Here is a 22,938-nt window from a genome sequence, read left to right as displayed (position 1 = left end):
CCTGGGTGGCTCAGTCTGTTGAGCGGCCGACTTCGGCTCAGGTCATGATCTCGCGGTCCGTGAGTTCGAACCCCGCGTCGGGCTCTGTGCTGACAGCTCGGAGCCTGGAGCCTGTTTCCGATTCTGTGTCTCCCTCTCTCTCTGACCCTCCCCCGTTCATGCTCTGTCTCTCTCTGTCTCAAAGATAAATAAATGTTAAAAATAAAATTAAATTAAAAAAAAATCCTTTCACCAAAGAAAATAATACGTATCTAAGTTTCCTCCTTGATTTTTAACTTAGTGTTTTTTGTTTTTTTTTTTTTCTATTTAGTCTTTCAATCAACTTACCTAGAACCCATTTTGGTGTGGGTTATAAAAATGAGCATCCTAAGTTTTTTTTTCTCCATTTTTTTTCTTAGTTGATTTGTATTATTTCCTTTAAAGTGTACTTTAACTCTTTCAGTATACTAAGTTCTATTTGTGAATTATCTATTTTGTTCAGTTTTTTTCCCTGGACTCCTTACCAGACTCTGAATTATTGTATCTTTTATAATAATTGAATATCTGAAAAGGCAATTCCCCCCTCTTCATTTTCCATTATTTATGCTTTTCTTTCTTCCTCAGCCATTCTTACCCACTTATCCTTACAGGTGAACTGCAGGATTGTTCTCTCAAAATCAAAACAAACTCTCTGCACTAGACTTATATACTCATTTAGGAAGAATTGACATCTTGACAATATTCAGACTTCCTATCCAGGAATGTTCTTCTTCATTTATTTTTATCTCTTGGTGAGGCTTTCTAGTTTTCTTCCTGTAGATGTTACTATGTAACTATTTCTTTTTTTTTTAATGTTTGTTTATTTTGGGGAGAGAGAGGTGGAGTACGAGTGGGGGAGGGGCAGAGAGAGAGGGAGACCCAGAATCCAAAGTAGGCTCCGGGCTCTGAGCTAACAGCTCAGAGCCCAACGTGGGGCTCGAACCCACGAACTGCGAGATCATGACCTGAGCTGAAGTCACATGCTTAACCGACTGAGCCACCCAGGCACCCCTAGGGTTTGTTATTCTGCTTTTCTTAGGTTCTTACTGACGGTTTTGGGGTTTTTTTTTCCCCCTTCATTTTGTTCATCCTGTGCTTATAAGTTAATACCTGTCTCTTTGTGGGCCCTATTCATTTGTTACTTCTGTTTTTTTTTTTTTTTTTTATTTTAGAAAGAGGGAGCGCATGAGTAGGGGAGGTAGGCAGAGGGAGAGAGAGAGAATCTTTTTAATGTTTATTTCTGAGAAGAGAGTACAAGCAGGGGAGGGGCAGAAAGTGAGGAGGAAAGAGGATCTGAAGAGAGCTCTATGCTGACAGCAGCAAGCCCCACGTGGGGCTTGAACTCACTACACCTGGAATTTAGGGGACTCAAAAATGCACTGTTTTTCTCAACATTAATTCAGATCCACTTGAACAACAAATACAGGAGTTAAATGGATGGAGATCCAAATACTGCTTTGAATACTGAGCAAACTAGAGAATGCAGCTTAAGGTCTATAGCATGTGGGGGTGGTGCCCGGGTCATTGCCATTCCTGGTCAAGGCCCTGAAGACAGCTCAGCCCACCTCCACCACGTTGGCCCTACACCCCTGTGGCCGAGGGCAGACAGACGCAAATGTGTGTTCTCATAGACAGGCAGACTTCAAAGAGGAGGGAATAAATCAAGGTGGGGAGAAGTGCGAGGCCAAGGGTGATGCTGTAGTGAAAGTCTTTCTACATGGAAACATGAAGAGTGGGGAGTCACCGCCCCTCCCCCTAGTCTTGAAACCTTACTAAATGGGAACAACCACTGCAGAGGACCTGCTACAACCGGCCTAACTATAGTTTGCTGTCAGGTTCTGTATATTCAGGCCTTTTAGGAAAGGAGGGCTTGAATTACAGAAATGTAAAAGGTTTTTTTGTGGTTGTAGGATTTATATATTGTCTGGGTTTCAGAGATTGGCATTTGATGGCAGTATGTTTTATTTCAGCAACGTGAAATCCTTCATGAGATTCAGAGGAGGGAAGAAGAGAGAAAAGAGAGAAAAAGGAAAGAAATGGCTAAGCAGGTACTGTATCAGTTGTACCATACTAAAATATTTTGCATTTTGCTAAACATAAAATGTTATTTCCCTTGATGATGTTTTCCTCTGCAATGTTAGTAATAGTAGTAAAGCTGAAAATGAAGCACTAAAAAAAAATCCCCCAAGTGGTATTCATTGCGTATTTTAGATTCCCCGAAAGAGGAAGCAAAACTTAGAGTTGTGTGTTATCTGTAGATGACACAGTCTGATGGAATCACCGTACTTTATCAGATGAGTCCAGGGAGAGCAGAGATCGAAGCTTTGATATCAGCCCAGACTGGAATTCCGTTTCTTTCTTTAAAATTGTTAATAAGTACTTGGAAAATACGACGAATGGAAGTCATATCGTTCTGCTGGAGATTTCATTCATTGATGGAAAAGAAGGATCCCCCAGGGCAGGTTTAAAAAGCAGTGGTGGAAGAGGAAAAAGCCTTTTTTCCTATATTTTTCCTGACTGCAACTTGGTCAAAAAACCAGTTACACACATTTGGAGAAATCCAGAGAAAATTTTACTCGTTCTGCTTTGTAGAATTATGGCATTTAACTTAAGGGCAACTATGGGCGGTGTTGCGAGGAGGCACTGATGTACGAGTAAGGAGCACCTGGCTTAAAGCTTCGGCGTTTTTACTGCCGGCCCTGTGACCTTGACAGGTGACACTAAATGTGACTCATTTTCCTCATCACTTAAAATGGGGCTGATGATGCCTCCCTTCCTTCTCATGTAGTTATTCCCACAGATAAGTGTCGTCTGTGAAAATACAGAGCCGTACACAAATGTAAGATGATGGGACTGTTTCCTCCAGCTCTCTCTTGCTCTGATCCACCTGCCCGCCAGCATTCTCTTTGCCTGTCTTCTTCTCTTTACCCCCTCTTGCTTTTCTCCCTAAATTTTCATGCATCTTCTGAGATGTTAAGCATTTTCATTTATAAAATTCACATTCTCTTGAAACTGTTAACCCTGGCCTTCAGTTCTTGAACCAGTATATATCTGGATGTTACATTTTTAAAAGTTCAATTTTATTCCACTGGAAAGCATTCAGCTTAAATAAAATTTTCACTCTCTGCTGAATTAATGATTATGTACCGTGATTGTCTCTTATTTATGACTTGTATCTAAAGTAGGTTTTACTTTTCTGTTTTCTAGGAGCGTTTAGAAATTGCTAACTTATCAAACCAAGATCAAAATTGTAGGAAAGACCTAGGAGGACATGGAACAGCTGCCAGTCTACATGGAGGCCTTCCCGACTTCGTAGGAAATGGCAAACATCGGACCAACTCCTCTGGAAGGTCTAAGTAAGTCCTTAGGATTTCTGATCTGGAAGGAGAAAGTTGTAGAAGAAATAAGATAACTTGGAGTGCCATGTGATGGAATTTTCAGATCACAGTTTCAGTAACTCTTTCAAAGCCTATAAATATATATATATATTTTTTAGGTTTTTTTTCAGTTTATTTTGAGAGAGAGAGAGTAAGTGGGACAGGGACAGAGAGAGAGAATCCCAAGGAGGCTCCGTGCTATCGGTGCAGAGCCCAATGTGGGGCTCATCCTCAGGGAACGCGAGCTCAAGACCTGAGCTGAAACCAAGAGTCAGATGCTTACCGACTGAGCCATCCAGGCACCCCTTTGGTACTTGGCTCCTTTTTTTTTTTTTTTTTAAATCCTCTTTCCTTCTTTTTTCAGGTGTCAAGGTCCAGACACCTAATTTAATCTTCTAAAATTGATTTATCTCTAACTCTTTTATAAGGTGTAGTTAATAACATTTGGCAGTTTTGTTTAAAATACCTGTTATTTTTACATACTGCCACAGCTACTTGGAAAAATTGGTAACATGGGTGAAGTTCCTAATGATACTGCAACCCCCTGTGAACATTCCATAATCTAGAATAGATCCTCCTCTATGAGACCAGTGTTACTGCTTCTAAATTCCATTTGTTTGCATTGGGATGGCTATTTCTGATGGAGTTCAGAAGCTGCTTTACTTATGAATGAATTCAGTTCCTAAAGGTTGTTCTAAAACTCAATTCTGGACGAGTCCAACATAGACAATATGAGCACTCAATATATATACATCTTTTGGGTGAAAACAGGAAACATCAATGACACTGGATTTTGCCTTTTTATCCCTTCGAACTTTGTCTGATTTTTATCTTTCAGAATTGTTATTGCTGTTATACAGCCTATTCTGTTTGTACCACATTTATTGTTTTCTTGATACTTTTCACTTTTAAAATTCTATTTTTCTTTCAATCCTCATGATACATCTTGTCTTACTAACACTTTTAACATTCTCATTGTATTTGTACTTAACAGTCATGATGTAAAACACCTTTAAACCAACCATTTACACACTGTAAGCAACTTAAAAGATGACATGGTCTAAAATGTCTGTTAGCACCATCTGTTGGAGGGAGCTGAGCAAATGTAGAGGTGCTTCTAGATAATTTATGTTAATAAGCCTACCATATCATTTTAAACCTTTGCTTTTACATTTTTCTCCATAAATTTCAGTGTGCCCTTGGTTGCACAAAGAACTTTAGAAGTAGAAATTTAAACAGAACTCCAGTGTATCAGCCATTCCCTAACTTTTGGAATATGTCGACACATGTGATACGAGAGACTCAAATCTTAATGGGTCTTGTCAACAATGTGGGAGGGGCTCGGAGTAGGGGAAGACAGGTAGGTTGGAGGTGGAGAGACTAGTTAATAAAGGAGTATATATCATGTATCCAGGAGAACGTTGGTGGTGACCTGAACAGGGCAGGAGAATTGGAGACAAGAGGGTGGTACTCGGGGTTCAACTACACATGAAAGATCTAGGGGCTCAGGGAGGCTCACATGTTTCTGACTAGAGACAGAATGGATGACTGTGCCACCAACCAAAATAAAAGAGCAAAGGGGAAAAACCAGATTGAGAGTGGGTAGGAGAGTGATGGCAGTTTTATTGACATTGCAGTAGCCTGAGGAGTAAAGAGAAGACACAGACAGCCAAGTGTAGAAGTTTGAAAGGGAAGAATAAGAGGAGGTGGGAGCAAGGTTGAGGAAGGGGAATGTGGACCTTGGAGAGAGCTATAGTCTGAGGGGAAGGAGCCTAGATGAAGGGGCAGATTGAACATATAGGAGAGAGGGACTAGCTGCTGGACCAAGATCTCACAGAGACTCTAGGGAGTGGAACTGAGGAACAGGGTCCTTAAAGTCTGGGAAAAAGAACAGTGCAGATGCCAAGAAACATTATCGGTGGAATGGTAGAGTGGGCTTCACTGCCCATTGCTTCATGTTCTCGGTGAAAGTTTAAGTCAAGATCATGCTCATTGCTTTGAATGAGAGGGTTGCTTTCTAGAGATCTGTCCTTGTGCCCCATCAAAGCATTTCATACAGGGGTCCAATCCTGACCATCTCTCCGTGGTCTCTTTACTGCATTGTCTACCAGTTTATTCATTTTTATTTATATTTCCCGATTACTATTTTTGCATTATAATCTAGCTTCCCAGCTATTGCTCCTTGCTCAGAAAAAAAGCAGGGAAAGGGAAAGAAGGGAGGAGGTGGTGGGCTTTGAACGTTTTGGAGAAGTCATAAAGGGGATTGGCTGAGCGTATCTATCAAAGACAAGTGAGACAATGAATGAGAGCATGCAATGGTTGGGGACCCAACTGGAACTAGGAATTTGTAATGCTCCAAACCCCCCATTTGCAGCTTCTTCCAGTTGTGCAGGTGCATGGGAATGCAGAGATGTGAGATCAATGTGGGACTGAGCTAAATCACTGCTGTAGAACTTCTGTGATGATGGAAATGTACCCTGTCAGTGCTGTCCAATATGGTAGCCACTAGTCCCTTGTGGCTATTGAGTACTAAAATTTGGCTATTGCAGTTGAAGAACTGAATTTTTAATTTCATTTTAATTAAATCTAAATAGCCACTTGTGGCTAGTGGCTACCATATGGGACAGCACAGATCCAGAGTTAGGGGTTTGTAGAGTTCATATGGAGAAGACCTCAATGGAGTGGGGGTGGGAGTTGAACAACATTCCCATTAGCACTTCACCTCAATTCCTAGTAGAGATAGATGCTAGACATTGAATGGGCTAGCAAACAGGAGAAAATGGAAGCGCAAGGATTTCCTGTGTTAATCTTAAATTGAAAGAAATCATTGTCCACATTTATTTTTTAAGGCGAGAACGTCAGTATTCTATATGTAGTAGTGAAGATTCTCCTGGCTCTTGCGAAGTCCTGTATTTCTCTATGGGTAGTCCTGATCAGCTCATGGTTTACAAAGGGAAATGCACTGGTGAGTAAACTTGCTAACTTCATTTCAGTTATTCTAACTACAAAAGTTAACCATGAAAGAACAGAGTGGATTGGAGTCTGTGGTCTAAACCAGTGTGGTCCAGGGAAATCTATTAAGACCATAAGTCATTCTCGTTCCCATTACCTCATGACCAAAATGAGAAAGCACTCAGGTTTCCTCCTCTGTAACATGGAAACAAAAAACTTAAGCTCTTAGAAATATTGTTAGATTAGAGATAATTTAAAATTTGTCATTTTTATAATCAGTCAAGCTTTTTGAAACCAAAATGGGTGAAATATGAATCAGTAGAATTTTGTGTCTTGCACATCTATTGCTGATAAAATATGTGTAACAAAATGAGTTCTAATACCTGTAATCTTTCATAACCCAAGTCTGATTTTTTAGTTGATATCCATCTAAATAGCACTTTTCTCTTGGCATGTTGTATCTGACCAGGAAAAGCACTTCATTTTCTATATGTTTTGTTTAGCAGTTTTGCCTACTGATGGGTATTTGGGGTGAAGCTGGTTCAGCAATTCATGATTTGAATTGTTTATATTAAAATCACACTTTCATTATCTACTTTTTTGCCCTAAATATAAATCTTTTATCAGCCATACAGATACAGCCACTACTTGGTGTAGGGATCACTTGCATATAGTGAATCTGACAATTTAATTTTTAGTCTCATAAATATTCTTTGCCAAAGCTAATAGCCAAATTTTCTAAATGGAGTTTACTTTCTTTTGGTGTCTTTTTCCCTTTAAGGAGATGCAGATAAGCGTGGTAGTTGCCAGGGAGCACGCAGCAGATAGAGGGAGAAGACACCAGATATCCGAATAGTCTATGAACTGGACACTTAACCTTGGCTGACAGAACGCAGCCTGAACCGCACAGGACTGTGTGGACGCTGACTGTGCCATATGCACACTAAGCAACCATTTGGTGAGGTTGACGACCTTGGACCTGAGACGTCCTTGACTCAGAGGCATTTCAGATTCTGGCAACATAAAACACTACAGGCAACATAAAACATTACTTTCAATAATCTGGGGAAATCAGGAAGGCAGATTAACCCAGTTGCTTATTATTACCTTAGCTCAGTCTCGCTGGTACTCATTAGACCAATTTACCTTAGTTAATACCCTCATTAGGAGACACATTTGCAATCGGAACATTTTTTTGTAAAACCATTGCATAAATTATTTTGCTTTCCACAACAGGTCTAATTTTTAAGATATGTCCTGATTTTCTACAAAATGTTTTTATAAAAGATGAATTCATTGGCATTTGTTTTTCAACTTAAAGCTGTTAGAGTCAGACAGCTGACGGATAAAGCGCTTTAGACACCGTCTGTAAAAATGACCATTAACACATAATAGAGTCTCAGTCGGAATTCTGCTGGTAACCTATTTACCTTCAGCCTCATGGCAGTGTGTTCTTTTGTCTCTTATTACCCCCATCACAAAAAAGTGACAAGAGGAGGGTGGTGATGACAAAATTATAATCCAAAAAACCACGAACTCTAAGCAGGAATTATGAGATACTGACCTGGTTCCAGTTTAGGAGACAAATATTGCAAGACATTGTACCGTGTAATGCACACATCTAGTTAGGCTTTGTGTAAATAACATCACATTCCCTCCCATAAACATTTTAATGTGCGTTTTCCAACGTGTGCTGCTTAGGCCCCACATTCCACAGGTTGCTTCCTTTGGTTGACAAATTCTCAAACATCAAGGGTTTTTTTCCCCCTCAGGCTAAGAATGTTGGGGATTATTTATAACTAGCATAACCAATCATTTTAATTAAAATTTCTTAAATTGCCAGCATTTCTACGAGATAAAAACTGCCTCTCAGGAAAAAGTCTAGGTGAGCTAGTACACTTTTGCTAAGACCACTTTGTCTTGTACATCCAGGTTACTTTTCATTTTTTAAGTGGAAAAAATAATTACCGTTATTTCTTTGAAACACTTTTTTTCATCAGAAGACAGTGTAGCATCATGGAAAGATATTTAGATACTACGAGAAAAAGACAAAATAGTGTATATCATTAGTTCTCAACTGAGGGCAGTTTTGTCCCCTGGGGGACATTTGGTGCTGTTTGGACATATTTTTGATGGTTAAGACTAGGGTAGGGTTGCTATTGGCATCTAGTGGGTAGAGGCCAGGGATACTGCTTAACATTCTTACAGTGCACAAGACAGCCCTTGGCGACAAAACATCTTAGTACAAAATGTCCATAGTGTCAAGGGTGAGAAACCCTGTTACGTATGCTATGATTTGGTAAATCAGAAAAAGAATAGAGGGAACAGGAAGAGAAATAAAATGGTGATATTATAGGTGATGCTTTTCTCCATTTCCAATTTTTTCTGGTAACTTTCCAGGCACAAGTGGAAACCATATGCAGATCACTAAATAAGTGTGTCTGTCTTTCTGACTTCAAATTTAAACCGTTATTTCTTGTTCCTTCCCTCAAAACCATTGGCCAGTTTGTATTTGCTGACCATATTCAAATTTTATAGTAAGAAGATCATTGATGTCTTAAAATTTCCAAATTATTAAAACTTATTTTTACTGTGCACACTAATCTACATCAACGGAGTTACCTTGATAGAGTGTTCCTATTTCCAGATTCCTTCCATCATATTAGTAGCTATCGCCTTAGTAGGCATAGTCATCAGAAGTGAAATGGTTATAAAAGTAACATGCTGAATAACGGCTAGTAGAGGAAAACACTGATCTGCTACTAAATCTCGTTTATTTTCCTTTTATAAAAATTAATATTTAAGGGTTCAGAGTCTGTTGTTACATATTACAAATTTGGTTACAGAAGAGCATGTATTCCATGAAATCATATTTTTTATAGTTAGCACATGGTATATCCACTGTTGAATGAATAAATGAAGATATATCCGCTCTTTCTTTACCCCCACAGAAATTATACCTGTGAGATTTCATTATATTTTCTTTCAATGTGCAGGCAGTGATGAGCAGCTTGGAAAATTAGTTTACAATGCTTTGGAAACGGCCACTGGCAACTTTGTCTTGTTGTATGAATGGGTCCTTCAGTGGCAGAAAAAAATGGGTCCGTTCCTTACCAGTCAAGAGAAGGAGAAGATTGATAAGTGCAAAAAGCAGGTGGGCATCTGAGGTGGCCCTTGAGCAGAGGCCTCACCCTGAAATGAGGAGATGACAGAACAAAAGAGCTGTGTGTTTGGCTAGCAAAGATGACAGAATGGCATGAGATCTGTTTAACCAGAGGGGATGGTGGGGGACCCGCCCCCCCTTCCAGAGTTTCCTCAGCCCCTTGTTGACTCTGGCACAACTCTCACAGTGTGGTCACGACTTCGAGGCTGTTTTCTGCACCTCCGTTGTCAGCCTCTTTTATGGTATTAATAGCCATCTCCAAGAAAAACCCGTATTTATGGTAGCAAAACTGGAAGGAAATACACTGAAATCATAATGGTTGTCTTTGGGTGGTGACCGTCTGGATAATTTGTGGGCGTCTTTCTTTTGTGTTAGTACTTATTAAAGTGTTGACACTGAATCCTTATAATCAAGAAAGGTGGGTGGTTTTTTTTGTTTTGTCTCTTTTTTTAACGTTTATTTATTTTGAGAGAGAATCCCAAGCAGGCTCCACCCTGTCAGCGCAGAGCCCCATGCATGGTTTAATCTCACGAACCATGAAATCGTGACCTGAGCTGAAATCAGGAGTTGGATGCTTAACTGACAAAGCTACCCAGGCACCCCATTTTTTTTTATTTTTTGTTTTTTATGTTTTTTTTTTAAATGTTTATTGGTTTTTTTTTTTTTTTAATTTTTTTTTTCAATGTTTTTATTTATTTTTTGGGACAGAGAGAGACAGAGCATGAACGGGGGAGGGGCAGAAAGAGGGAGACACAGAATCGGAAACAGGCTCCAGGCTCTGAGCCATCAGCCCAGAGCCTGATGCGGGGCTCGAACTCACGGACCGCGAGATCGTGACCTGGCTGAAGTCGGTCGCTTAACCGACTGTGCCACCCAGGTGCCCCAAATGTTTATTGGTTTTGAGAGAGGGAGAGAGAGAACCCCAAGCAGGCTCCATGCTTAGCGTTGAGCCTGTCGTGGGGCTCACTCTCACGACCTTGAGATCATGACAGGTGCTGAAATCAAGAGTCAGACATTCATCCTACTGAGCCACACAGGCGTCCCTGCCCCCATTATTTTTTTTTTTTAAGATTTTTAAAATTCTTTTTAAGCAATCTTTATACCCAACGTGGGACTCCATTGACCGAGCTTGCCAGGCACCACAATCAGGAAAGGTTTTTTTTTTTTTTAATTTTTTTTTTTTTTTAATGTTTACTTAGAGCACAGAGCCCAACGCGGGGCTCAAACTCACGGACCGTGAGATCATGACCTGAGCCGAAGTCGGCCGCTTAACCGACTGAGCCACCCAGGCACCCCAGGAAAGGTTTTTAAAAATAATTAGTGTTTCTTTTTTTTTCTGCTGGCCTTATGGCAAAATAAATTGCTTTTAAGAGCTGTTCACCAACGTTAGGGGTGCCTGGGTGGCTCAGTTGGTTAAGTGTCCGACTCAGGTCATGATCTTACGGTTTGTGAGTTTGAGCCCTGCATCGGGCTCTGTGCTGACAGCTCCGAGCCTGGAGCCTGCTTCGGATTCCATGTCTCCCTCTCTCTCTGCCCCTCTCCCGCTGGCATTCTGTGTGCATCTGTCTCAAAAATAAATAAACATTAAAAAAAATAAATAGGAAAAAAAAGCTGTTCACCAGTTTTATAGTAATTTGCGCATTAGATTTTGAGATCACAGAAGTTGATAATTAAATTGCTTTCATCTTCATGAACCGTTAAGTTGGCCGTATAATTTAGGGGAGGATACAGTGCAGAACGTATTTGTTCTCCTTTGAAAGTACATTTTCTGTTAAATATTTTACCTTTGAAGTGAAATACCATTTTAATGCTGGCCAATACAATATTATCTTAGTGGTGTTTTTCCTTTTCAGATTCAAGGGGCAGAAACGGAATTCAACTCGCTGGTAAAATTGAGCCATCCAAATGTAGTACACTACTTTGCGATGAATCTCAAAGAGCAAGATGACTCCATCGTGGTGGACATTTTATTGGAGCATATTAATGGGGTCTCTCTCGCCGCACACCTGAGCCACTCAGGCCCCATCCCCGTTCATCAGCTCCGCAAGTACGCAGCTCAGCTCTTGTCGGGCCTCAGTTATTTGCACAGCAACGACGTGGTACACAAGGTTCTGAGCGCATCCAGTGTCTTGGTGGATGCAGAGGGCAATGTCAAGATTACAGACTACAGCATTTCTAAGCGCCTAGCAGACATTTGCAAGGAGGACGTATTTGAGCAAAGCCGAGTTAGTTTCAGTGACAGCGCCCTGCCTTATAAAACTGGAAAGAAAGGAGACGTTTGGTGTCTTGGCCTTCTGCTGATCTCCCTCAGCCAAGGACAAGAATGTAGAGAGTACCCTGTGACCATCCCTAGCGACTTACCAGCTGACTTCCAAGATTTTCTAAAGAAGTGAGTATCACTGAGATTCTCTCTTAATTGCTCTTTACTCCTGAACTTTGGACTGCGCTTGAATGTGCTCACCATCTAAGGGATGTGTTGAAGCTGAAAAGTTAGGAGCAGGATTGGAGTTTATTCTTTGTCCTCCCAATCTTTCCCCAGCCGCATAGGTTCTGTTTTCTTGCTTACGTTTTCATTCCCTTAGTTCGCCCATTCTCCTAAATTCACTTGGGCTTAGTAATAGATTTCCGAGCTGCTTTGGGGGAGAGCCTGGTATATCTAGGAAGTTAACTGGGAGGAATGCCCCAAGTATTCCAAATGGAAGACCCTCTTTGTCTCCCTTTGCTGCTGGTTCCTCAAGGATCAAAGACAAGGCCTCCGCTGTCTAGGAGTGTGATTCTGCCCCTTGTTCTTCGTAACCATTCTTCACTGTCATTGTGTCATTCAGCCAAGTCCTAGACGGCAGTGACTGTCTCACACCAGCCATAGGATTTTTCGATACTTGTAAATTCCAGGTGCACATTTCATTGTAGAGCCAAGTCTAACTGCATCGAGAGAATCCTTACTGAGGGGCTCACCTAAGGCCTACGGTTTTTGTCTGGGTCCTTCCCTTTAGGACTTTGCAGCTTAGCCCTGCCTCTGTGCTGTGTCCAAGCCAGACCTAGGTGCTCTGGGTTTCTCTGTGAAAAGGGAACTAAGATCTCTTCAGTCTGGGCTTTTCTAGATACTCCCCTGGTCCTGCCCTCCTGCAGAAGTTGACCCGGACTGGTTTCTTCCCTTTCCTGCACTCTGTCTTGTTTCTCACTATTTCTTTTTTCCAACCATTCACTTTTATCCACTCCCTCCATTTCTTTTTTAATCTTTTTATTTATCTATTTATTATTATTTTTTGATGTTTATTTTTGAGAGAGAGACAGTGTGAGTGGGGAGGGGCAGAGAGATGGAGACACAGCAGACTCCAGGCTCTGACTGTCAGCACGGAGCCCGACGTGGGGCTCCAACTCACGGACCACGACATCGTGACCTGAGCAAAGTTGGATGCTTAATCAACTGAGCCACCCAGGCGCTCCAATTTAATTGATTTTTTTTTAATGTTTATTGATTTATTTTGAGAGAGAGCGCGAGCAGGGGGAGAGGTGCGCAAGGGAGAGAGAGAGAGAGAGAGGGACAATCCCAGGTGGGCGCCACACCAACAGCAGAGAGCCCCATGTGGGACTCGATCTCACAGAACAGTAAGGTCATGACCTGAGCTGAAATCAGGAGTCAGACCCTTAACTGACTGAGCCACCCCGGCGCCCCTCTTTCTTACTCTTTTTTTTAATTTATTTTTATTTATTTTTTAACATTTATTTATTTTTGAGACAGAGAGCATGAACAGGGGAGGGTCAGAGAGAGAGGGAGACACAGAATGGGAAGCAGGCTCCAGGCTCCGAGCTGTCAGCACAGAGTCCGACACGGGGCTCGAACTCACGGACCGCGAGATCATGACCTGAGCCGAAGTCGGATGCTTAACCGACTGAGCCACCCAGGTGCCCCTCTTACTCTTTAACATGGTTGTCCTTGAGACTTTTTGTATATTCCTCCCCCATCCTAGACTGGTTTGATGGACTGTTCGGTGAAGAAGTTGCCGCACAGTGTTGCACTTCCTTTGCTGTCCAGCCGCAGTTAAAAAAAAGAAAGAAATCGTTCACAAACGGCACCAGCATGGCTACATTTCATTTGTAGTTGTTTGTTTTACTTACTGGTGAATCCCCTGGACAAAGATTCTGTTCAGCTCAGTCTCCGTGATAGGAAGGAGCCCAGACTGGAGCCGGACCGCTGGATTCAGATCCCACCTTTCCCCCTTAGAATTCTCTGAGTTCTTAAGTTCTCCACCCAGAGTTGTATCCTTGTAAAATGGATCGTTTTAATTTACTAATTTACTTTTAATTTAGTCCTTTAATAATAATAGCACTGCCTCCCTCAGGAGGTGGTTCGAGGGATTGAGTGAGCTCAACACCTATCCGGCGGCCTGTGCTGTGCTGTGGTTAGGGTTAGTTAGCACCGTCCTCTGGAGAGAGTACAGTAAGCTTCCAGGCTTTTCATCCCTTTTCAGAGCTGGACCTGACATTTGCCTCCACTACTTATGGCTGCCATGGTGCCAAAATTGGTGGCTTAGAAAATTTCATCTTTTTTTTTTTTTTTTTTAAATGTCTGTTTATTTTTGAGAGACAGAGACAGAACGTGAGCAGGGATGGGACGGAGAGAGAGAGGGACACGTAGAATTCAAAGCAGGCTCCTGGCTCAGAGCTGTCAGCCCAGAACCCCACGCGGGGCTCGAACCCACGGACCACGAGATCATGACCTGAGCCGAGGTCGGACGCTTAACTGAGCCAACCAGTCACCCCAGAAAATTTCATCTTTTTAACTGAGCTCCTGGAGGCTATAAAATCTCTTTATTTTTTTGAATTTACATCCAAATTAGTTAGCATATAGTGCAACAATGATTTGAGGAGTAGATTCCTTAATGCCCCTTACCCATTTAACCCATCCCCCCCTCCCGGCTATAAGATCTCTTAAAGATACGGTTTGTTCTAGGAAGGCTTTACGGTTTTTCTTGATTACTGTCACAGTTGAGTTAGAGTTGACAATGTGCTTCAGAAACCTGACAGGATGTGTATAGGGATGTTCATTGCAGCATTTTTTTATGCATGTGAAAAATTAGAAATTGTCTAAATGTCCAACAGTAGGAGGAGAAGGTGTATGTCATGTAAATAAATTCTGGTAAGTTCAGAAAGATCTTGGAAAGATCTCTAAGACACGTGGTGTAGCCTTGTAATATATAATAAGAAATATTTATTTGGTTTCCATCCCTGTTTGAAGCACAGAGCTCTCAAAAACATTGGAATTTCTGAAGTGATGAGAGTGGTAAGGGTGTCCCTTGTTATGTTGATGAGGTAAATTTTGGACCACACCGGAGGATGGGGCTGGTTGCCCAGAGAACTGACCTGAGAACCCACCCCTCTCACCAATCACCAGTGGCCAATGATTTAATTGATCATGCCTATATAATGCAGCTTCCATAAAAACCCAAAAGGTTGGGGTTTGGAGAACCTCCAGCTTGGTGAGCACATGGAGATTTTAGAAGGCAGGTGAGCCTGGAGGGGGGGCATGGAAGCCCTGTGATGTCTCCGCACACCTCACCCTATGCATTTCTTAATTTTTACAAAAATTTTTAAGGTTTTATTTATTTTTGAGTGAGAGAGAGTATGAGCAGGGGAGGGGCAGAGAGAGAGGGAGACAAAGAATCCGAAGCAACCTTCAGGCTTGGAGCTGTCGGCACAGATCCCAACGCAGGGCTCAAACTCGTGAACTGTAAGATCGTGACCTGAAGTCAGATGCTTAAATAACTGAGCCACCCAGGCACCCCTTGCTCTATGCATTTCTTCTAACTGTTCCTGAGTTATATCCTTCCATAAGAAACTGGTAATCTAGTAAATGTTTCTCTGAGTTCTGGAAGCGCTCTAGCAGACTAATGGAACTCAGGGAGGGGTTGTTGGAACCTCTGATCTGTAGCTGGTTGATTGAAAGCATGGATTGTGACTGGCATCTTCAAGGGATTGGGGGGCAGTCTTATGGGATCAAGCCCCTGACCTGTGGGATCTGATGTGGTCCCCAGGTAGGTGGTGTCAGAATTGAGTTGAATTGTAGGACACCCAGCTGGTGTTAGAGAATTGCTTGGTCCCCCTCCCTGCTAGTCCCCCAACAGTGGAATTGAGTACAGAACCTTTTACAGGATCAAATGAAAAAAGCAAGTTGAGGATTATACAGGGTGAAGTCGTTAGAAGAAAAAAAAAGTGTCTCTTTTGTATGATTGTGTTAAATGCATAAAAAAATAAAGTCTAGAATGACAGACACTAAAGGGGAAGGGAGGAATTGGAGAGAGTTGGTTTGGTCGAAGACTTTATCATAATCAATAAGGTTTTAACTTTTGCAAGGAGAAGGCATTCTTGTTTTACTTCAAGGTAGTTAAAATTAACCTTAAATTTAGGGGAAAAAGCCGTATCTTACACAAATGCTTTTATTGTGATTTTTTTTTTCTGTCCTTTTCAAGGTATGAAATTAGGAGTACTTGGCATTTTAGTGCTGACATAAAAAAATAAAATGTTCCCCTTTAAGGTAGTTGCTGCCACCACTTGATAGCTACAGATTTTAAGTATAGAATTCAGAGTGATGGTTGGTTCTATTAGAAACATTGTTGATAATTAGGGTCAGGTGCTACCCAGTGGTGCTGGCTTGGGTCATTGTCAATACAGCCAGACAGCTGAGATCTTTTAAAACAGGGAACCTGTGGTTCTCAGGTTTTATGTTGAATTGAAACCACCCGGACAGCTTGGTGAAGCACAGATTACTGGCCAGACCACCAGAGTTGCTGATTTACCAGGACAGGGTTGGAATAGAATTTGTAACAAATCCCCAACAATACTGATGGTGAATGCTACTGGTCAGAGACCCCACCTCAAGAACCACTGGGTTAAAGGCATGGCTTCTCTTCCTTCATTAAAAAACAAAAATTATTTATTAGAACACCAAACCAGGTTCAAGGAATGAGAATGAAAAGAAAGTATGTGACAAAATGTGGGATTTTAAAAAAAGTAGTCCATAATTGTTACCAGGTTACATCACACTATGACGAACAGGCTTTGTCCAAAGTTTGTCATATTGGGCCCCGATCTTGCATCAGCTTTCAGATTTGCTTGTCCTTTGGAAAGCTTTGTTTTCCACTGGTCCTGGAGAGTCTTGGTTTAGTATGTCAAGCCATTGAACTATTAATGGGAGTGGAAATTCATAACTTGTGCTATCTTAAACTTGTTTAAAAAAAAAAAATAGTGTTCCATGAGATAGATCTTCCTGCCTCTAAAGACTATACATTTTTTGACTCCCCACTCACGCCCAGCCTGGTGTTCAATATGTATTCACTTATGAGTGCATTTTGGTCCATAAGCAATATAAATTCTCTAATGTGTATTTATTTTAAAATCAATAAAAAAAACTTGCATTAACAAGTTTAGTGCTTGTTTTCTGTGTCACTGAGACCCTTTCTTCTCTCTCACTGAGGTGTGTTTGCTTGGATGATAAGGAAAGATGGAGTCCCCAGCAGTTGTTGAAACACAGCTTTATCAATCCTCAGCCAAAAATGTCTTTACTGGAACAAAGTCCTGAAGGTGAGTCTGTTGCCACTCTTTTTTGAAAACCTGCCTGACATTAATTATTTTGAAAGTAAACCTAAAACTGGAACGGACTGCTTGGATCATAGATTTTTATCTGGTTTATGCCGAGCTGTACGTAAATCCTTTCATTGAATGTGTACCATGCACGTGGAACTGTTGTGCCCTCTTGGTTTTTTCCAGCCTCGACTGATTAAAGTGTCCATTGGTTAACCCTTCTGGTCACATCACTTTACTGCTGTGCAACCGGATTTCCCTGTCACTACTCAAGTAGCAGATGAGGGATCATCAGCAGAGCTGGGGATGAGGCAGGAGACCTGGGTATGGGTTCTGACCCTATCGCATCGTCATTTCCTTGTTAGCAGTCTCAGCCCCACCTCTGACCTGGGCTCATGTGTATTCCACCTCACCCTACAAGGTGAGAGGAGAAGTGTTCACGGGTCTGTGCCAGGGAAGAGGTACTTTTTCAAACTACCGGTTGGGACCCCTTCTTCCAGCACTTGGTTCCTTACTGGGTTTTGCATCCCTTGCTCTTTTTCTAATGCCTCGTTTGCCTCTCACGTTTTGTTTTATCTCAGACTCGGGAGGACAAGATTATGTTGAGACCGTTATTCCTAGGAAGCAGCTACCCAGCGCGGCATTCTTCAGTGAGACACAGAGACAGTTTTCCCGGTACTTCATCGAGTTTGAAGAATTACAGCTTCTCGGCAAAGGAGCTTTTGGGGCTGTCATCAAGGTGTGGTACAGCGTTGTGCCCGGCGCTTTGAGAGCTCCTCCTCTGTTCATTTCTGCACACAGGGAGTTCTTTTTTTATTCTTATTTTTTAAAGGGAGTTCTTTTTTGAGAGTGGGGAGAGAAGTGAGCACGGCCATTTGAAACTCTGACCGTCATGACCGTTGCAAAGTCAAAGGCTTGAAAGTTCCCCTGGACACGTTAAGAACGTATCATGCCTCCTCCGTTGCCTGATGCAGTCCCTTAATGTGAAAACCTCATGATTACTTGCGGAGCCAGGACCTCTCCATGAAGACCATTTTTCTGAGCTTTGGTTCAGAAAGAAAAGTGTCCTTTTTGTCCCATTTGCTTTTCAGAGGTGCTGTGGATAAAAGGGCTGCGAGGTTAGCGCTGAGGTGGGGTTCACTGGGAAATGGCCCCAGACGGTCTCCATGCCTTGTATTTTCCAGCTGCTCCGGAGAGAGAAAACTAGTGGTGCGTTACAAGGGCGCGCCGTTGTTAGGTCTCGCCTTCTGCGTTCTTGTCTATTTGGGTGACTCATGATTACTTGCCCCTTGAGAAAGAGATTTCAGCTGCTCTTAAGTAATTTTTGGCAGTTTGCCTCCTAGGAGACCCAGGCTGATACTGTGCTATTAAATCCATATAAGACCTGTCATCTTTCACAGAATAAAATGGTCCTCCATCAAGAAGGCATATGCCCATTTAGGATTCTGAGAATGTTATTAGGAAAGGTTATTAGGATTACTGTGGAAGGCCTTTTACACTCCCCTAAATAAATAAATAAATAAATAAATAAATAAATAAATAAAAGAAAGGTGTTTCTGTGGTAATCAGGGACAGAAAGACAATCTTGAGTTTTCTGAAAGGAGGTTATAGTATTATGGAAAATGTTCAACTTTCTTCGTGAAAGTATAGACACTCTAGGTAGACGGTTAAATAGACCTACTATGGGCAGATACCTTGATTGGATAATCACAGTGATCTTCAGGGGAGTGGATGATTGTTGGGTATGTTATTCATTTAACTCCCACTATAATTTTGGTCAAGCCCTTTAATGTGTTTGTATTTTAGATTTTTTTTTTTTAATTTTTTTTTTTTTTTCAACGTTTATTTTATTTTTGGGACAGAGAGAGACAGAGCATGAACGGAGGAGGGGCAGAGAGAGAGGGAGACACAGAATCGGAAACAAGCTCCAGGCTCTGAGCCATCAGCCCAGAGCCTGACGCGGGGCTCGAACTCACGGACCGCGAGATCATGACCTGGTTGAAGTCGGATGCTTAACCGACTGCGCCACCCAGGCGCCCCTGTATTTTAGATTTTTGAACACAAACATTACCAAACTCCATTTTGGGTAGGCTCATATAATAAAAATGTCTAGTAATTTAAGCGCCTAAATTTTCTTGTGGTTTTTCGTTCCGAGAGGCCATAGCCCTCACACTCCACCTCTGTTTCTGGGTTAGGGTAGGGCATTCTGTTCAGTGATCTGGCATTTCAATAGCAGTTGGCCTGAGTATGATTCATGAACCTTTCCATTTTTATTTATTTATTTTTACTTTTTAAAAAAATATTTATCTTTGAGAGAGACGGAGAGACAAAGTGTCAGCTGGGGAGGTGCAGTGTAGCAAGCTCCACATCCCGATCAGTGACTCCCAAGTGTTCATGATGTGTTCTGAGACTCAAGGTTGAAGATCATGCCAAGACTTTGCATCGTCTTCTACTCTATTAACATGGCAGTAAACAACACAGGGCTACATAGAGCTTTTTGGAGCACATTCCATATTTCAGGTCACGTGGCAGGTGGCTCGCAAACCTTATCTTTCAATTTGGTGACATGTTATGAAATAAATACTAACCCCTTTTTTCAGACGAGGGAACTGACTTTCAGAGAAGTTATGTAATTAGCGTGAGGTTACATACATGCACTAACAGATGAAAACCAGCCTTCAGACCTAGATCTGTTTTACTCAAAAGCATGTTTCTTGCCACTGTTTCCACGCAAAGGTAATCTGAAACAATTTTATAGTACTCCTTTCTCTATCCTGGAAGTTATTTACTATACTAATCTAAACCTATGAGAATGATGCTTTATTTTGTATTTTGTCATTAACTAGTTCCTCCCTCCACCCATGGCCAAGTTGTTGCTTTTTATCACCTCATTTGACCTGCATATTGGGTCTGGAATGTTCTGGTGAACAAAAATTTTTCAAAGCTACTTCAGTCAACCCAATGGCATGGTGCAACTGCCAAAGAGAAGATGCCTCTGTGCAGGATGTAGAGACCTGCCTTTGAAACTTTCTCTTGTATTTTTCTTGTTTTTATTTGATTGTGTTCTTTTTTTTTTTTTTTTTTTTTTTTTTTTTTTTAAATTTTTTTTTTTTTCAACGTTTATTTATTTTTGGGACAGAGAGAGAGACAGAGCATGAACGGGGGAGGGGCAGAGAGAGAGGGAGACACAGAATCGGAAACAGGCTCCAGGCTCTGAGCCATCAGCCCAGAGCCCGACGCGGGGCTCGAACTCACGGACCGCAAGATCGTGACCTGGCTGAAGTCGGACGCCCAACCGACTGCGCCACCCAGGCGCCCCATATTTGATTGTGTTCTTAATCACATTTTTTAGTCTTAATACATGTCATCAGTTATAAATCTTTTTTTTTTTTAATGTTTGTTTATTTTGAGAGAGAGAGAGAGAGAGCAAGCAGGGAAGGGGCAGAAAGAGAGGAAGAGAGAGGATCCTTAGCAGGCTCCAAGCTGTCTGTGCAGAGCCCAACGTGGGGCCATGAACTGAAAAATAAGACCCGAACTGAAACCAAGAGTCATTGCGCTTAACCAACTGAGCCACCCAGGTGCCCCTCCATCATAAGTCTTCATAACAAAATCAGTGGGCAATAATTGTGTTAATACCAATTTTTTTTTTTTTTTTTATTGAGCATCTTTCTCAGTGAGGCCTTGATTGTAAGTGCTTTGCTCGCCTCATTCACTTAATGCTTGCAGATAGTGACCTTTGAGGAAGGGAAGTGGTATACGTACCATTTTATAGCTGAGAAAATCGAGTTTTGAGGAAATTAAGTCCTTTGCCCAATTTTACACAGCTTTGTAAGTTGAGAATTAGAATCTGCATTCAACTTAACATTTTTGGAGTTGAGTTAGTGTTTAGTGACTTTGTTAAAAAAAAAAAAAAACTTGGAGAGAAGCTAAAATTCTGAAACCTTATACTGATTTCAGAAAATAATTCATATATATATATTTTTAAGTTTATTTATTTTGAGAAAGATCATGAGTGCAAGCAGAGAGAGGGAGAGACAGAATCCCAAGCAGGCTCCATGCTGTCAGCGTAGAGCCAGACCCCGGCTCGAACTCCCAAACTGTGAGATTATGACCTGAGCCAAAATCAAGAGTCAGATGCTTAATCGACTGAGCCACCCAGGCATCTGGAACATAGTTCATAATTCAACAATTTCTTAGAAATGGAGATAGCAGATGTGATACTGGGAAAGCAGGAATGTGATTGTCGCTAAAATTAATGATTCAAATAGAGATCATATTTTCTCCAGGTCTCCTATTATTAAGCTAAATACACCTGTCACTTGAGGTGAGATGTTTTCTGTTTTTTGGCAGTCCAGACTTTGTTCAGCTCAAGAGGTTGAAATGCGTCGCTCTCCACTGTAGCTTTTGGTCCTCATTCAGAACCAAGGGCTCGCCTTGGGAGGGGATTGGTGAGGCCATACAGATGTCACCTCTGCATGGCTCTGAGCTGCTGACCTGCACTGGCTTCCTCCCCCTTTTCTCGTGGCAGGTGCAGAACAAGCTGGACGGCTGCTGCTACGCGGTGAAGCGCATCCCCATCAACCCGGCCAGCAGGCATTTCCGCAGGATCAAGGGCGAGGTGACCCTGCTGTCACGCCTGCACCATGAGAACATCGTGCGCTACTACAACGCCTGGATCGAGAGATACGAGCGGCCGGTGGGCCTGGGGATCCTGCCCTCGGACTCGGAGTCCAGCCCAGGGACGCCCCAGGTTCGGGACGGGCGAGGTTTGTCCCGGCCAACCGCACAGGACAGCGGCCGGGATGGCCCTGGCAGCGTGGAGGCCACCGCACCACCGCCCATCCTCAGCTCAGTGGAGTGGAGCACCTCGGGGGAGCGCTCGGCCAGCGCCCGCTTCCCCACCGCTGGCCGGGGCTCCAGCAGCGACGAGGAAGAGGACGACGAGGAGGAGAACGACGGTGTCTTCTCACAGCCCTTCCTGTAAGATCATCCGCGGGGGCGCCAGGCCCACCCCTGGGGGAAGAGGATTCAGTGAGAGACCCGGGCTTTCCCCGTGTTTCCATACACAAACGTGTGCATGTTGAAAAAGTAACCAGATTCAGTCCAAAGGTGTTTTTCCCCCACTATTGTCACAAGATCTCCAAAATCCAAGCCCTGAAGGAAGGAAAAATAGGAATTCCTTCCAATACCTCACTTTAGTACATTTGATAGAAAGTTTATAGAGAGCATTCTTTTTTTTTTTTAATTTTTTTTTTTTTTTTAACGTTTATTTATTTTTGAGACAGAGACAGAGCATGAACGGGGGAGGGGCAGAGAGAGAGGGAGACACAGAATCTGAAACAGGCTCCAGGCTCTGAGCCGTCAGCACAGAGCCCAACGCCGAGCTCGAACTCACGAACCGCGACATCATGACCCGAGTGGAAGTCGGACGCTTAACCGACTGAGCCTCCCAGGCGCCCCTAGAGAGCATTCTTTTGGATAAGGGTTTCCAACTCTGGGACGTTGAAAAACTAACCTGGAGTCTTGACATGGGGCCAACTGCAGTTCTAAAAAAGGGTTTACCAAACCAATAATTACGATCCTGAAGTTTATGCTTCTCAGAAGCCACTCTGGTCATCTTTTACTTTCCTGGTTGGATTACATTCTATCCAGTTGGATACAGTTGATCATAATTCTTAGCTGTTGAATTTATAACCGGGAATTTGATTTCTTCAGTATTTCTCTATTTTTCTTTTTAAGACCTGCTTCAGATTCTGACAGTGATATCATCTTTGAAGATGAGAACAGTAAGAGTCAGAATCAGGTAAATATGTAAATAGAAATTACACCATTTTATCATGGGTGGGC

General features: G+C 42.2%; 1 protein-coding gene across 5 annotated transcripts in view; it reads left to right on the top strand.

Moving 5' to 3' along the window:
* EIF2AK4 (eukaryotic translation initiation factor 2 alpha kinase 4) overlaps positions 1-22,938 on the top strand; it is a 109,460-nt gene that overhangs the window by 22,839 nt on the left and 63,683 nt on the right. For 4 of the 5 annotated variants that reach the window (XR_007152828.1, XM_047861810.1, XM_047861811.1 and 1 more), the window contains exons 5-13: positions 1,989-2,066; positions 3,226-3,374; positions 6,245-6,360; positions 9,344-9,501; positions 11,364-11,899; positions 16,985-17,091; positions 17,673-17,830; positions 21,620-22,071; positions 22,831-22,894. Coding sequence is in view for 4 of the 5 variants with exons in the window: in XM_047861810.1 (XP_047717766.1) it covers positions 1,989-2,066; positions 3,226-3,374; positions 6,245-6,360; positions 9,344-9,501; positions 11,364-11,899; positions 16,985-17,091; positions 17,673-17,830; positions 21,620-22,071; positions 22,831-22,894 (1,818 nt within the window). In the remaining variant the exon portion in view is untranslated. Of the gene's footprint in view, positions 1-1,988; positions 2,067-3,225; positions 3,375-6,244; positions 6,361-9,343; positions 9,502-11,363; positions 11,900-16,984; positions 17,092-17,672; positions 17,831-21,619; positions 22,072-22,830; positions 22,895-22,938 lie in introns of those variants that run through there. The other variant, XM_047861814.1, reaches the window with a different exon arrangement.

This window comes from Prionailurus viverrinus, chromosome B3 (genome assembly GCF_022837055.1).
Source record: "Prionailurus viverrinus isolate Anna chromosome B3, UM_Priviv_1.0, whole genome shotgun sequence".
Lineage (NCBI taxonomy): Eukaryota > Metazoa > Chordata > Mammalia > Carnivora > Felidae > Prionailurus > Prionailurus viverrinus.
Note: the sequence above shows the minus strand (reverse complement) of the source record. Positions and strands in the feature narration are given on the sequence as shown.